Source organism: Pelecanus crispus, chromosome 9 (assembly GCF_030463565.1).
Source record: "Pelecanus crispus isolate bPelCri1 chromosome 9, bPelCri1.pri, whole genome shotgun sequence".
In the NCBI taxonomy this organism is placed as follows: Eukaryota; Metazoa; Chordata; class Aves; order Pelecaniformes; family Pelecanidae; genus Pelecanus; species Pelecanus crispus.
Window position 1 is genome coordinate 36,725,251 of NC_134651.1, and position 17,179 is coordinate 36,742,429.

The following is a 17,179-nucleotide window of genomic DNA, read 5'->3' on the forward strand; positions in this document are numbered from 1 at the left end:
AAGGGCTGGTTGGAGATGGCGTGGTCAGAGGCCGTCTAGGGCTTAGTGACGACGATATGATAGAGTTCTCGATTCTTGGCGATGTAAAGAGGAGGGGCAGCAAAACTGTTACCATGGACTTCCGGAGGGCAGACTTTGGCCTGTTCAGAACCCTGGTTGGGAAAGTCCCTTGGGAGGCAGTCCTGAAGGGCAAAGGGGTCCAGGAAGGCTGGGCCTTCTTCAAGAAGGAAGTCTTAAGGGCGCAGGAGCGGGCTGTCCCCATGTGTCGTAAGACCAACTGGCGGGGAAGACGAACAGCGTGGCTGAATAGGGAGCTTTTGCTGGGACTCAGGGGAAAAAGGAGAGTCTACTGCCTTTGGAAGAAGGGGCGGGCAACTCAGGAGGTGTACAGGGATCTTGTTAGGTCCTGCAGGGAGGAAATTAGAAAAGCAAAAGCCCACGTAGAACTCAGTCTGGCCACTGTTGTAAAAGATAATAAAAAATGTTTTTATAAGTACATAACAATAAAAGGAGAGCCAAGGAGAATCTCCATCCTTTGCTGGATGTGGGAGGGAATATTGTCACTAAGGATGAGGAAAAGGCTGAGGTGCTTCACGCCTTCTTTGCATCTGTCTTTAATAGTCAGACCAGTCATCCCCAGGGTACTCAGCCCCCTGAGCTGGAAGACAAGGACGGGGAGCAGAATGGAGCCCTCTTAGTCCAGGAGGAAGCAGTTAATGACCTGCTACGCCACCTGGATGCTCACAAGTCTATGGGGCCGGATGGGATCCACCCAAGAGTACTGAGGGAGCTGGCAGAGGAGCTCGCCAAGTCACTTTCCATCATCTGTCAGCAGTCCTGGTTAACAGGGGAGGTCCCTGATGACTGGAGGCTTGCCAATGTGACGCCCATCTACAAGAAGGGCCGGAAGGAGGACCCAGGAAACTCCAGGCCTGTCAGCCTGACCTCAGTGCCAGGAAAGATTATGGAGCGTTTCATATTGACTGAGCTCAACAGGCATGTGCAGGTCAACCAGGGGATCAGGCCCAGCCAGCATGGATTCACGAAAGGCAGGTCCTGCTTGACCAGCCTGATCTCCTTCTATGACCTGGTGACCCGCCTGGTGGATGAAGGTAAGGCTGTGGACGTCATCTACCTGGACTTCAGCAAAGCTTTTGACACCGTCTCCCATAGCATTCTCCTTGGGAAGCTGGCAGCTCATGGCTTGGACGGGCATACTCTTCACTGGGTAAAAAACTGGCTGGATGGCCAAGCCCAGAGAGTTGTGGTGAATGGAGTTAAGTCCAGTTGGCGGCCAGTCACGAGCAGTGTTCCCCAGGGCTCAGTTTTGGGGCCAGCCTTGTTCAATATCTTTATTAACGATCTCGATGAGAGGACTGAGTGCGCCCTCAGTAAGTTTGCAGATGACACCAAATTGGGTGGGAGTGTCGATCTGCTGGAGGGTAGGATGGCCCTGCAGAGGGACCTGGACAGGCTGGAGCGATGGGCCGAGGCCAACTGTATGAGGATCAACAAGGCCAAGTGCCGGGTCCTGCACTTGGGTCACAACAACCCCATGCAATGCTACAGGCTTGGGGAAGAGGGGCCGGAAAGCTGCCTGGCAGAAAAGGACCTGGGGGTGTTGGTTGACAGCCGGCTGAATATGAGCTAGTAGTGTGCCCAGGTGGGCAAGGAGGCCAACAGCATCCTGGCTTGTATCAGGAATAGTGTGGCCAGCAGGAGCAGGGAAGTGATTGTGCCCCTGTACTTGGTGCTGGTGAGGCCGCACCTGGAATACTGTGTCCAGTTTTGGGCCCCTCAATACAAGAAAGACATTGAGGTGCTGGAGCGTGGTCAGAGAAGGGCAACGAAGTTGGTGAAGGGTCTGGAGCACAGGCCTTATGACGAGCGGCTGAGGGAACTGGGATTGTTTAGTCTGGAGAAGAGAAGGCTGAGGGGAGACCTTATCACTCTCTACAACTGCCTGAAAGGAGGCTGTAATGAGGTGGGTGTTGGTCTCTTTTCCCAAGTAACTAGCTAGCGATAGGACAAGAGGAAATAGCCTCAAGTTGTGCCGGGGGAGGTTTAGATGGGATATAAAATTTCTTCACGGAAAGGGTAGTCAAGCATTGGAACAGGCTGCCCAGAGAGGTGGTGGAGTCACCATCCCTGGAAGAGTTCAAAAAACGAGTAGATGTGGCACTTTGGGACATGGTTTAGTGGGCATGGTGGTGTTGGGTTGATGATTGGAATGATGATCTTAGAGGTCATTTCCAATCTTAATGATTCCTAGTTTTTACTTTCATTATAATGATCCAGCCACCAAGCCAGGAGGCATGGGGTTGCTACTCTACCCTTAATTGGTTTAGTGGTGGACTTGGTAATGTTAGGTTAATGGTTGGACTGGATGATCTTAAAGGTCTTTTCCAACCTAAACGATTTTATGATTCTGTGACATCTGCCAACAGACACCTATAATTCTTAGCTGGCTTTTAGTGCAATTAATTTTTCTGCTAGTTTGAGAAAAGTCTTAACACCAGTGCCTATTTTTGTCTTTAAACTTCCATTCCTCTCTTATTTTTTTTCCTCCCTCAACTAGAAAATATAATGAAGGCCAGTGCTAGGGGATCGGCAAGTATCCTGTCTGCCAGGTTCAGAACTTCCAGCTTCCTTCTCCAGTGTTCTGTTAATAGTTGATGCTGCCTTTATCAAAGGGCTGAAAGGCATTGTACAAATGACCAGGACACTTTTATTGCAAAATTATTTGACAGTTTCATTATTCAAGGTTCATTTTTCACCACCAATTCCAACTAAGTTATGGTTAGTATCTTTTAAAACAGGACTACGAGTGGCCCTGACATAGTCTGCCGTTATCACTGATCTGGATGCTCATGCAAACTTAAGCTTGCACATTTTTCTTCTTGTTGTGCCACTTGTTAAATAATAGTACCTTCTGGAATTTGCCCCTAGCATTTAGCTCTTCAGAAGAACTCATTACTCACAACTCCTGTGGGGCTGAAGAGAAGGCAGTGAATGCTCAGTATCTTTTAGAATCAAGCTTCAACAGATATTCTTTCATATACTGCATTTAAGACATCAGAAGCAATCTAATGTCCTTAAGATCTCACGATGTTGGATAATAAACTCTAGAAAAAGATCTATTAGACTCTAATTAGGTGCAGTCCTGGGAACTCAGATCCCCCACACATTGAGTTCAGAATTTGAGAAGCGACTGATCCAGATCAAGGTTTAGATCAGTATGACAGTAAAGTATTTGATGCATCACACACACACTGAACGATCTGTGTGTGTGAGTATGATATGTTCAGATACTGCAATCCAGGCCAGCATATAGCTGTCTATATAGAATATACACATAAGGATAAAAATGGAAGCATACACACTTGTCAGGACATTCCAAATAGGGAGCTGAAACATCAGTGAAATATATTAGACAGCACAGTTCATTCTTACTGCTTTTGTAATTTTACACATTTAAGGATGCTAGAAAATAACAACAAAAGTGTTATTAAAATTATATATAAAATGTTTACTTTCCTAAAGTTGGTTTTTTTCCAGCAATATCCTGCCTCCCTTAAGAAACACATACATAAACCACAGTGAAAACACTTTAGATTTATTTTAAAGCCAGAGTTTGAAACAGTTCCATTACTGAGTGGTGGTATTATGACAGTATAGATAATTCATTCCTCATTCAGTTTACTTCCATTCATTTGCATAGTGCAATCCTTTTTAGTTAAAATGTTATAAAACTTGTCTCGGGGTTTTGTCACACTTTTAAAAAAGCATCCTATTTTACAGCTTAGGCATCAAAAACATAAAAGGAAAATGTAGCTCAGATTACATCAAAGTTGCTGAAGTTTCTGTTGGTACTAGTATATACATAATCAAATTCAATTTGGTTCTATAACAGGGAGTCCAAACCTTTTCTTGTTGAAACAGAATGTTTGCCACCTGCCTAGGTTTCCTGAGTATCATGTAACAAGGTTACAGATTACATCTTTAATATAAAGTATTTTGTAAATAACCACCCCAGTATACAGTATGATCAGGATAGAAAGCCAGCACACATTCAGCCTTAGCCTTCAGTGATGAGAGCTAACTAAATCCATGTGTCCAGAGACTGGGCATCCTGGGTTCATGATTTTCAAAAGATTTTCCCAAATGACATGTTCCCAACTGGTGCATCTTCCTTGACACATCACAACAGTTTTAAAAAAAAAAAAAAAACACAACAAAACCCAAAAAACCCAAAATGAAACATAATAGTACCTGAGTGCCATGAGTAGTACCATGTACAGCTTTCAGGGGAAGGGAAATTCTCCAGAGAAGTTTCAGTAAACGTGCAGCCTCTTCTAAAATCTGCTGCACTGTGTGAATATTTGCAGAAAAGCTATGCAGTGATGCCTGGTCTGGTACCTATATAATAGGATTAGAGACATGTTATATTTTATGCTTAAAACATTATGAAAATGCAATCTTAATTAATGGTTTAAATCCAGTTGGTATGATTTCATATTTAAGATGACATACACAGCTATTGTGTGCCACAAAAGCTAACTTTTCAGTTTACAAAAACTGCTGAATTATGCATTATCTGAGAATTTCAGGAAGGGAGGGGATTTATCCTAATCAATAACCATGATTAATAATAGATTATATTTACTAGATTTGCTATGCCACATGGTAATAGTTGGCAACTCTCTTCTTTCTCCATTTGCATTTCGTGTCACATTATTTGAAAGTCAAATGATTACAGACATCAATTTAAGCAATATAGATGTTTCTTCCTTAGCAGACCCCTTAAACTGTTCCATTTAATGCTAAAATAACTACCAGGACACACATAAAATGTTTTCCTCTGCTGACAGATGAGAAAACCAAATTGAAGAAATTGCATAAATGTGAAATAAAGGAGGGAAAGAATGCACGGGGAGCAAATGAATTACCAAAGCAATGGTGATACAGAAGGGGGAAGGGTAATGAAAGAAAAGCATTCACAGTTCCTGCCCCATGCAGCATATCATTTGAATACTTATTTAGCATTGTTATTTAAGCAGAATCCTCCTGTCACATAAAATATCCCATTTGCTAAGTAGTCTGAAACTTCGGTGATGCAAAGCTTGATAGGAAACTGCAAATTGTGAAACTTACTGCTTTTATCTTTACCCCAACAAAACAAGTTAAAAACTTACAGAGAGATTACTTTTTCAGTCATTATCAGTATCTTAACTAGGTCATTTGAAAATATATGATACTTCAGAGAGTCTTAAGTGTCATTCAGACATCCTTTTACTGTGTGAGCACACATGTGATACCACAAAAAGAATTTCAGAATTGTTGAAGACTGCATCTTCAATAGCTTTACTAATTATAACTAGAAAAATAAGTAGCACAAATCTATCCATGCGGTTAAGGCCTTCTAGTTTTTGAAGAGCAGCAAGCATGTTTTTTATAACATTTATATTATCATAAAATCACAGTGGTGAAAAGGACTTTCATTAGTCACTTAGTTTACTCTCCCACTTCAAGGCAGGAAAGCATTACATGTAATATTTCAAACATTCATGTAATCTGTTCTTAAAAGTGCCTCCAGGAACAGAGTGTCTGAGCAGCCTCCATTCCAGTGCCTCACTATTTTTACCATTGGCACATTGTTTTAAATGCCTGATCTAAGCATCCCCTGTTGTGGTTTAAGTTTCTTAGTTCCTATTTGCTGCCACAGACATGTACAGATTGTTCCTTCCCTTTTGTTGAAGCTGGTAGGTAGATTTGTCTTATTCAGTCTACCCCATATATGCTATCATTAACTGTATCCAGAAATTAACAATATTAAATAAGAAAAAATTAGTGTAAGTAAAATCTAGTTGTTCTCCTGATTCTAGAGGAAAAGGATTGGCATTATTCAATACAAGGCAAACATTTTATTGGTTTAAGAATTATTATGTTTAAGACTACAGCAAAAGCACCATGACATGATATCACTGTGTCACACATGATGCAGAAGGATGATACACTATGTCGTAGAAGACAATATTTGATCATTAATGAGACATTCAAGTTTCTAGGCTAGCTACCGATATTGCTAAAGTGTTCAATTGATATCAGGAAGTGGAAAAATATTAAAAAGGTTCCCTAATATGAAACAACCTTCATTAGCATACATCCATCATTAATGTATAGTTATCACCTGGTGTTACTGAAGGGCTGAATACAAGTGGGGAACTTTATCAGCTGTATATCAGATTTCTTTTAAGTGTCTCATATTTTCTGGCTTTATCCCAAGCCTTCATTACAAGAAAATATCCTCAATTATTTTTATCCTTAGGTTACTGATACAGACCCCTCGTTTAAGCCCTTTCTAAAGCATTTCAGAATTTTATCTGGGTTTTTTTGTTGTGGTTTTTGTTTGGCTTTTTTATCATTTCCAGTGTAACAATCACCAATTTCCATAGTAAAAGCAAGTAGTTTCACCTCATTTCAAGTTGCAAGTAAAAGTGAGATTGCTTATTAAAGGACCAGAATTAACTAATTTATCCATAGCCTCATTAACCCAGAATCACAAATAGGTGCCTGCATCTAGGTGAGACTTGGACTGTCAAGGTTGAGGTGTCCTGACAGTGTTACTCAGTTAATGATGCCTGCGGCACCATTAACCTAGTTCTTTGCTTTTGTAAACTTATACATTTTGCACCTCTAGGTAAAATTCACCATCCTCTAAACAGCTTTCACTGTTTACCTTTATTCCAGGCTCCTGCAGTTTCGTACCAGTGACCTCTCTTAAAGAAATATCCATTTCTGCTAAAACCTGTTGCCCTTCTGAAATCTGTTTCCGCAGAGCATTATAATCCTCAATCAAGCCAAGAACGTGGCGCCCATTTTTGTCTGCCCACATACGATGTCCAGGCACAAGACGAGGGGTACATGCCATACTGGAAGATGAAGTGCTACTGCAGTGTGAAGTGCTGTCTAAGTCATCTTTAGAGGCTGAGTGTGTACCTGGGACAGAAAAACAGTTTAATCTTTTTTTATGCTTACATGTAGAACTAGTTGACACTAGACTTCTCTTAAACAGCAAGTCTAGGATACTGATAACATGCACACTTAAGATACTTTTGGATGTACCTGGTTTTGCTAGTGAAATGCAATGTCCATGTTTCTGCAACTCACAAATGTTTCTGCTGGTAGCAGGACATTTGCAAAGATTTTCTATACATAGAAGTGGGACAAAGAAGAGTATATCAGTAGGAGTTAACATACATTAAAAAAAACTTCCTAGCTTTACTTCTGTTCCTTTTTTTTTTTTTTTTTCTGATGATGCACTTGGACTCAGGAAGCAGGGAAACACAGCTAATATTCTAGTACCATGCCATGTATCTTCCAATATTTACCTACATTAATCTTTTTAGCATCTGTCCAAAGTTCTAGATATCTCCCAAAATCAAGTCATAGTCAGAAAATCTAAAATACATCCTGATGAAGATATTGTAATCAACGAATGTAAGCTGCCCATTAACTCCACAAAAAGTATGACACTCTCCACAGCTGTACCACACTTATGATCATATCTATATCCCCCCTCTTCAGACCTTCCAAATTCCCTAAGTACCTATGAGTAAAGACTAATGACAGTACATCTAGAAAGCTAACAAATTCAGCTGTTGACATTCCAAGGAGTCTTTCTGGTCCATATCAAACCAAGCTATTATAACTCTATTCACCATTTTCTTAAAGAAGGAACGAGCTTCTCTAGGCTCCTATCTACTCTACCTGATGTAGGTCAAAAGCATCATCTAGGATTGTATCTAGAAATTAACCAAGAACAAAAGCAATTTGGGGATACTGGTGGTACAGGTTCCCTGCAATAGCTGTTCCACACCTACTTGATCATGACTGGTCCTAAGCAACCATCCCCATATGCAGTACATGACTGTAATTTAGTGTTCAAGTATAAAGTGCACAGAGAATGGTAGCAATCCGTAAATGTTATCTGCTGCATTCTGCATCTTTCTTACTTGTACAGAGCAGCATAGAGTTATGTTCATCATGTATTTCATCTGAAGTATGATTCTGATTGGATACAATGGACCCACAAAAGAAGTAAGGTGATAAAAATCCCTGTTGTGTCTCTCAAGCTCTCACACTAATCCTCTGACTAGTGCTGTTGCTCTGTGTGGTGCGTAAGATTTAGGTAGGCATGTTCAGATGAAGTGCATGGACCCAAAAAGACCCATTGTTACTGCTTCCCATAACACAATGTACCCCTGTACAGGCAGTAGGAGGTGGCTTTAAGCTGGACGTATGGAAAGCTGCTACTATGCAGAGTACTTTAGCATAGCATCATAGAATCATTTAGGTTGGAAAAGACCTTTAAGATCATCAAGTCCAACCATTAACCTAACACTACCAAGTCCACCACTAAACCATATCCCCAAGTGCCACGTCTACACGTCTTTTAAATACCTCCAGGGATGGTGACTTAACCACTTCCCTGGGCAGCCTGTTCCAGTGCTTGACAACCCTTTCCATGAAGAATTTTTTTCCTAATATCCAATCTAAACCTGCCCTGGCACAACTTGAGGCCATTTCCTCTTGTCCTATTGCTAGTTACTTGGGAAAAGAGACCGACACCCACCTCACTACAGCCTCCTTTCAGGCAGTTGTAGAGAGCGATAAGGTCTCCCCTCAGCCTCCTTTTCTCCGGGCTAAACAATTTCCAGTTCCCTCAGCCGCTCCACATAAGACTTGTGCTCCAGACCCTTCACCAGCTTTGCTGCCCTTCTTTGGACACGCAGCAGCGACTCAATGTCTTTCTCATACTGAGGAGCCCAAAACTGGACACAGTATTCAATGTGCAGCCTCACCAGTGCCAAGTACAGGGGGACAATCACCTCCCTGCTCCTGCTGGCCACACTATTCCTGATACAAGCCAGGATGCTGTTGGCCTTCTTGGCCACCTGGGCACACTAGTAGCTCATGTTCAGCCGGATGTCAACCAACACCCCCAGGTCCTTTTCTGCTGGGCAAGGAAGCAGCAAGGAAAAACATTCTTGTACCCTCTGCATCCCATGTACATCTATATTGGGACCATAATCTAACCCTGTGTGTAAACACTACATTTTCCCTGATTTGCTAAAACAGTATCACTTAACAGTGATTGAAATAAAGGTCAAATATTCCTCAAGGGCAAAAAGGGGACAACTGATTTATACAAAGACCATTTAGTGCACTTATTGATTCTTCTTGAGTAATACGTAGTCACCCGTAGCAAACACTATATAGACCTCTGCATTAAAAACCAAACCCCCAGGTAAGCAAAAGTTATGGCAATTTAATGTAGGCACCCTTCCATCCCAGAGCCTGTCCGCAAATGCTTCTCTTGAATGAAAAGGAAGTGACGGTGGCTATAAGACAGTGCAGTGTGCATTTCATCTCCCCATCCACTAATAGCTCTAACAGGAAAGGGATTTGAAAGGCCAACAGGCAGCTCCCAAATGTACAGTTGATGTTGTATAAGGCTTTAAGAGCATCTTTAGAGAACAAGGCATAGGTTCTACAGTATAACAAAAGCATGCATGGCACAGTACCATTCATTCCTGCATAATGCTGAGATTCTTGTTTGAAAAGATAGTTGATATTCACAGCTGACACTGATCCCACTTCCTCTCTCTTTTCTTTTGAAAGCTGTTCCTCTAATTTTTCATGCAAAGACTTGTTTGTCTCTATGCTTCTTTCAAGCTGCACTCGCAAACTCTGTATTTCAGTCAATAGTTCATGTAAGTCAAGTGGATTATTCTGATCTTTTCGGAATTCTTCTGATGCATCACATCTGGGATCTGAGACAATTTCAAAAGAAACACTTAACATCTTTAACAATTAAAATATTATTAGCCATTATCAGAATGCTGAGCAAGTAAATTATAGCCAGCTTTATCCTCAATATTAAGAATTAACTACAAACAGCATTAAGATAATGGTTTGACAAAAAAGCATGTCTTAATTGCTTCTACCCTCGAAAGATTTAGAGCCGAAAATTATTTTTCACTTTGTCCATAAAAGCTAATAAGTCTCATGCCAAAAGCAAAAAAATATAATAAAAAGAGAATGAAGAGGATCTGCAAAATTTGAAGTGCATTAACGCACAGTCTGGGTAAAGAAAAAAGAAATGGGTAATCTCACAGTGCGGAGGAGGAATGGAGTAGAATTGGGAGTTTAATTTTATACACAGAAGAAAAAAGAAAATAGTGATCACCTGGCAACCAGAGGAACAAATCTGAACCTGAAAAAAGCAAGGGCTGTGTTCGTCTTGTCATAGAAGGAGGTCAGTACACAAACAATTCCATGTATTCTTTCATGCTGAAATCAAACTGTTTTCCCGACAGTGGGAAGGGGCTCAGCTGCATGAGGAGGGCGCTGCTACTCTCTAATTACATTACCAGTTCTGCAAGGAAACTTACTTCCACCCCTGAGCCAACTTCAGCTTAAAGCCTTATACCAACAGGGCTCTTCTGCTACAGCTAGGCATGAAATACAGTAATGGCAGGGCATATTACTTAAAGTAGCAGGAAGGAAAAAAAAAAAAAAAAAATCAACTTTTACAAGAACTTCCAATGGGAAATTTGCCAGACACCATAATGAGTATGCAGCAATGAACAGTATTCCACCTCTTTACCTAACCATACCAACAGCTATGTGGTGGTATAGCTTCTTAAAAAGGGGTAGGAAGAACTCATGCAAGTCTCGTTCCTATTCCTCACCTTTAGTGACAGAAAAGCGGACAGGAAATTATTAAACATCTCATTCAGAAAACAGTGCCAGCACTTCTCCCCAGCCCTAGGGAGAAGACACTACCCTCATATTCAGACAACAGAAAGCACAAGCTACCCAAGTAAGCACTACCTGTGAGGATGCAGCAGCATGTATTTAGATGACAAGCAAATAACTAAGATCCCCACGAAGCTTATCCAGCCTGAGCCACTGAATCTTCAATATTTGTTTTTAGCTTAGCTAAAAAGATAAAGGAAACTTGGGTGTGTTTAGTCAGAACATATCATACATCTCAACCTTGCAGTTACACTCTTAAATAAAAAGCAGCATTTTATCATCAAGCTGTCAGTTCTACTTTGCATAGTAGACACAAGTAGAAACAAAGAAATAGTGACCTAGCCCTACAGTCCTTTGACAAGATCATATTCAGAGAGGGAAGGGCTGCAAGGGCTATGGGTATAGAAACAGTTGTGCATTTATACCTGTCCTCTTTTTTCTTGCTTCTTCCAACTTTTCATAAACCTTGATCTCAGTTCGGAGTGACTGCAGTAATTTCTCATTCTCAGAAAGCTTATGTTGCTTTACATTAATTTCTGTTTGCAACCTGTTAAGTCCCAATAAACAGCAAAGTTAAGTGTTAAGTTCTTATCTTCTGTTTCAAAATCTAAAATCCATTCCCCTTTCCTCCATAAGTCTTCCCTTGCCTTTTGAATGTATCTATGCACCTCATTAATGTTAACGGCTATGGCTAAACACACGCTTGTCACATTGACAATTTTCTTCTCTAAATGAATGTCTAAATGTGGACAGAATCAATACCTGTTTAATTCATTACGACTGCTGTAAATCTGACATGTCAGATATCTGGTTTCATCCTCCTTTTGGCCAATTTGTTTTTGCAACCTTTCATTTTCTTTCTTGAGGCATCCATAATCCTCATGAAGATGCTCAATGAATGCATTCTTTTTAGAAAGAGATTCTCTTAACTTTTCATTTTCCTTTTGTTTATCTGAAACAAGAAGAAACACAAGGTATTTGCAATGCCCACAACCCATTAAATCTACGCCTTTTAACAAAATCAGCTTTTTCAGAGACTGTCAGAAAATAACAGCTGCTGTTGTGATTTTTAGGATTTCAATATTTCAATTTTCTAACAATTTCCACTAGGTGCATTTTCTGTAACATGCAACATTGAAGCCCCAGGACTCACAAAGGCTCAGTAAAACCCTGTGTACGGCCCTAAATGCCCAATGCCCACAACACCTCTTGGAATTTGGTCAGACAGATAGTATTCAACAACTAGTGTTTAGCAGGGTCCCAAAGCAGGCACATGAATTTTGCCAGTCCTCACAAAATAATGGATTTGACTTCTCTTTAGAAAGAAATTACCTCAGTAGGATTGTTCTAGGGCATGTTGCATCCATGTTCCTCTTTGTCTCACAAAAATCCCTCTGTCCTCTCCTTCCCAGCCCTATTCATCTGCTGAATATATCATATCAGTCCTTCTTTCCTTAGCACAAGCTATTTCCCCAGACTGGTTCTGTGACAAAGAATTGCTGATGGGGCAACTAAGCATTCTGAGACAGCTGCAATTAGAGAGGCTTATGGGGACCCCAAGTTTTTTGTGACCCTATGTTTGGCATTGGAAAAAGAGGCAGCAACCTTGGCAAAGCAGAGAGGAATCGTTCCATCTCCCAACAATCAGAAAATCATTTCCTCAACTCTAGTAGTCCTGTTGAAAGTGTGTGAAAATAGTAATCCCCATGTGCTGTTAAAAATGTGCATTGCCAGTTTTTCACTATTGAAAACTTAAGCAAAGTCTAGACAGAAAGCACCTGAGACCAAAACATACAGGTGGTATCTAAGAGGCTTCTCTTTCTTTAGTGCATCCAGGAATAAAAGGAAAACAACATCACAAACTCCAGAGATAACTGACATTATTATAAAACACAAGGGCGACAATGCTCTATTCATCATGGTTCTTATAAAAAAGAAACCTTGGTATTATCAGATCATATTGTCAAACGTGGAAACAAACAAAAGCAGGCATATATTAATTAAAAAAGTAGAGCTTGAACAAACTGGTAAGCACTTATAACCTAATTGTAGCTTACGCTGCTTTTAATAACCTAGCTGGCAAATTGTTGGGTTTTTTGGGGGGAAAGAAGAAGGAAGACTTTTAATATCCTCTCTTCACAGGTGTGAAAATGAGGAAAGTTAAAATTAATCTCAGAGATCACAAAGACTTCCAAATGGATTCCCCCAGTTCTGTTCTCTTCTAAATTGTTTCCAAAAAGAAGATGACTTGGCCTGTCCAGTCAACCCTCTGCAGCAGACTTCTGAGCCTTCTGAAATCCTCTGTACTGAATAGTTCCATTTGCAGCAATAATGCTATTTTATAGCTTTTTTTTTTTTTTTTTTTTAACAGAGCTTCAGCATGGGGAAAAAGGAGCAAGAAAATGGTAATAAAAGGCAAGGGGGTAAAAGGATAAAGAATGTATAAAAAGAAAGGAATGGAAAAAGAAGAATGGAAAAATGAAAGGTAATATCATATGGAAAATGGTACAAATAAACAGAAAGGAGGAATATTACTGTTAGTCCTTTATCACTGTTAGCCCCAGTTTTAATGCTTATGGTTGAGTATGGAATTTCAGGAGTGGAAAGAATGGTTAAGTCCATTTAATGAATGGACTGTTAATATTTTATTGTTTTCTGATCTGAAATGAGTTGCAGTCTACTCCTGTAAAGCACAGTTTTAAATTTTTACCTCTGGATCCTTTTGCTAGCATTGCATTCAGAACTTGATTTTGCTTCCTCAGGAAATGTATTTCAGAAGTCAGGGAATTATGCTGCTCTGAGCCATGGATAAAAATGTTTGCAGAACCTATAAATATATACATAAAAGATGATTTATGAGTCATCTCTAGGTCATTAAAGATTAAATAGTCATTATTAAACAGCAATTTAAAAAATTGCAGAAAAACATGTTATGAAAGATATTTCTCCGCTATATATTTTGAAGGTTATCCCTACAGACTGAAAGGCAGTTCAGGTTAATGCCAAGTAATCCAAAGCCCTGCATCACAAGTACCTCTCACTGCTGGGCAACCATTACCAAAATTGCAAAATTATCCCTGGCAGTCTTTACCTATCAGCTAAAATTCCAACAGGACAAAATGCAGGAGTATTTTGTGACATCGCTATTCTTTGAAAATAATGCAAACAGTATGAAGGTTTACCACATATTTCAGTCTTGCTCTGTTCATACTCTGTTGTATTTAATGACACCATTGCAGAGGACCACTAGATTCTACAAACTAGTCCACGGTGGGTAATGCAGGAAGTAACATAAATAGTCTGGTAATACGTTTGTTACCATGCCAGTCTAGAGCATAAGGCTGGAGTCACTCTCTTTGCCTCTGCTTACAAACTGAGAACCCATTTATGATCCCAGGGATGAAGACTCATCCCTCTTAAATTTGTGTATTTAACATTTAGATATCTGAGCCAGTGTTAATCAACCTATGACTTCCATCAATAGGCATGGGGAGAAACAGGAACCTCCAGAGAGTGACTCATCTGATGTATCCTCTACGCACCTCTCTGTGGATGAGATGCCCTGTCCTCTGAAGAGACATACTTCTCTCCAGTGCCTCCACGAGAACCTCTGGGTAACTGGCACAAATTTAGATGTCTGAATTTTAGAAACCTTAAGGCTGATGAATCCTACTCTGAGGATCTTACTGTGCTAGTCATAGGAATGTAAGTGTTAAATCGTGTATCCAGTCAGTCAAATTCCAGCCTAGGTAATCCTCATAATGTACTGTATTTATGCTACTCATCCCACAGCGATGTATAATGTTACCGTACAGTCTGAAAAGTGCCACATTCCACTCTCAGGGTGGCTGCCTCTGAAATGCAAGTCAAGTAATTGTTATTGCCCTTTATAACGTGCTTATAGTCAGTTAAACACTTCAGGACCCACCAGAATTAACATTATTATTAAAAGTATTTTTCAGTTGATTGGTTATCCCAGTATCTCCTACGCTTTAAAGCTTGAGATAAGTACATAAGTGTCAACTATTTGGTTAATAGAGAAATAACCAGCTGGCAAAAAAATTAGCTGAATGTATGAGGAGGATGCCTTTCAGCTCTGGCAGTTCAATTCAATTCGATGTGCTGCACTTCCTCTGAGTAATCTCATTTTATTGTAATCCCAACTGAAGCTTTTACCCACTACCTAACTGGGATGTAGTGTGCCATGATATGCACCTCTTGTCGTTACTGAAAGACTCAAAGGCTCTAGAAGCCTAGCACTAATGGCATTTTACTATCTATATGTTAAAGAGTTGAGGTAGCTATGTGAACTCAAAAGGCTTTTTCCTTTCAGATTTTAACAAAGCAATTCAACTTGAAGTAGCAAGGCTTGATGGTCTCATCTTGATTCTAATTTAATTTATTGCCCATCACCCAGCTTTATCCTATTTGAAAAGTTATGCTATCACAGTTCTGCTGAAAGGCTTTAGAATATAACTATTAGTTATCTTACATAATAAGGGATAATGTAGAGTCAGTGGTAATAAGGCCACAATCCTGCAATCTGACCCACTACTGAGACCACTACTTGTGTGTAGAGCCATGCTGACATCAATTATCCTCTCCATAGATGCAAAGGTCCATCTAACCAGAGTAAAGTGGAGCATCAGGGCCTACAATTGCAATACACTTGAGTTTTCATTATGTTTTGTGCTGAAAAAGTGAGTGCTAAGGAAGCATACCTTGAAGGTTTCAAAGGAAACACTGAATGAAAGACAGGCACTATTGAAAATCACAGCAAAGAGGAAGGAAATATTAATTCCCAGGTAAAGCAAAATAGAGGCATACTAAAGCTGAAGATAAATCTGTGTAGATACATTAGTTCCTTATGTGTTAAAAAAAGCAAACAAAAGCCCCTTTTAATGTTAACTGCCGTTAATAACATTTGAAACCTAGGAAACTCAAAATTAAACCTTTGATTTTATTTTGAAGCCTAACATTTGAAATGATTGAAGCAATTTATTTTAGTTCTACTTGCACTGCAAACCTCAGCTCTATAGTAACGATGTAGTCATTACCAGCACTTGAGTCATTTATAGAATACTAGAAGCCTAGAGGCATTTAAAAACTTAGAAAATCTAAATATTAAAAATAGCATGGCAAAAATAGTGGGCAGATGTGTGTATATAGAGCCATATAATATTTATCAGACAAGAATAATTCTATGCATTAACTTGGGTTGAACAAACAACTCAATATCACATGAATTTAACAGGCTCTCATCAACAATTAAGTATGTTACAACTTGGTTTTGTTTTTTAAAGGAAAACAAACTAAGGATATTAACTTAAAAGTAAAAAATTGTTTTGAAATATGTCCCAAAGCTAAAATCTGCTTCAACTTCACTTAGGAACATTTTCTTACACAGTCTTTTTCTTTGACAGTCAAAAAAAGCCCATCTATTAGGAAGAAAAGTAGCATCATTACTAGAAGAGAGAATACGCATATCTGATAACATGAAAGAGATCTTCAAAACGGAGGAAACAGGAAGCACTGAAAGCACATAGTAACAAAAAGGATCTGCTCTAACAGGTAGTTGCTTTTTTCCTTTCTTTTCCAAATTTCTCCTCCATGCATTGGTATATGCGCTAAGGCAACAAGAAGACAGATGGAAGGCATAAGACAGTTTATAAAGAAAATATACTTTCACTGCATTAATGGATGCCCTTGCCAGAATCTTTATGAAGCTGTAAAAGAGTTGGAAGTGTTTCAGTGTGGTTATTTCACGAGAACAGTATGCCTTTCCAGCAGTGTAAATACTTCATGAATGAAATGGATGCGTTTTATACACCTTTCCATCACTGTAAATTATTCCTGAAAGCAAACTGCTATTTGTAGGTAGTCTCCATTTAAACAACAACAGAAATGGATCATGGGGATGATGTAAAACATAATGAATCCAATATCAATGTTAATGAAACTGAGTAAAAAGAAAGCATGTATGTATTTATTGCCTGCTTCCACTCTGAGTAATATTATGTGTTAATTGATTGTCCTATGGGGGGAAATGTGGGGAGGAGAGCAAGAACAGAGTAAAGTGTAGGAAAGTATGCCTGGTACGGTGTGCTTGGAAAGGTGCTACAAAAGCATCCTTAGTGAAAAGTGAAAGCCTGGCTACCCTCTTGTTGAAAAGTTTTAAATGCACCACAGAGCTTGGCTTTCAAAGATGCTGAACACTAGCAACAGAGAGCAGTGACTCTGAATTTGCATACCTATTTTCTGTATTTTTCATCCACTGCTTTATATTAGAGTTTGGAATGAAAACCATGTCTATGTTAAATTTTCCATCAGTTTCTGTCAGGTATTTCTCATTAAA

At 39.6% G+C, this 17,179-nt stretch overlaps 1 protein-coding gene across 4 annotated transcripts in view; it reads right to left on the bottom strand.

Moving 5' to 3' along the window:
* Positions 1-17,179, bottom strand: part of CDK5RAP2 (CDK5 regulatory subunit associated protein 2) — an 87,340-nt gene that overhangs the window by 5,279 nt on the left and 64,882 nt on the right. For all 4 annotated transcript variants that reach the window (XM_075716133.1, XM_075716132.1, XM_075716134.1 and 1 more), the window contains 7 exons: positions 13,535-13,651; positions 11,587-11,776; positions 11,250-11,371; positions 9,588-9,836; positions 7,126-7,209; positions 6,740-6,999; positions 4,273-4,419 (listed from right to left, as the gene is read on the bottom strand). In XM_075716133.1, the coding sequence (XP_075572248.1) occupies positions 4,273-4,419; positions 6,740-6,999; positions 7,126-7,209; positions 9,588-9,836; positions 11,250-11,371; positions 11,587-11,776; positions 13,535-13,651 (1,169 nt within the window). The remainder of the gene's footprint in view (positions 1-4,272; positions 4,420-6,739; positions 7,000-7,125; positions 7,210-9,587; positions 9,837-11,249; positions 11,372-11,586; positions 11,777-13,534; positions 13,652-17,179) is intronic.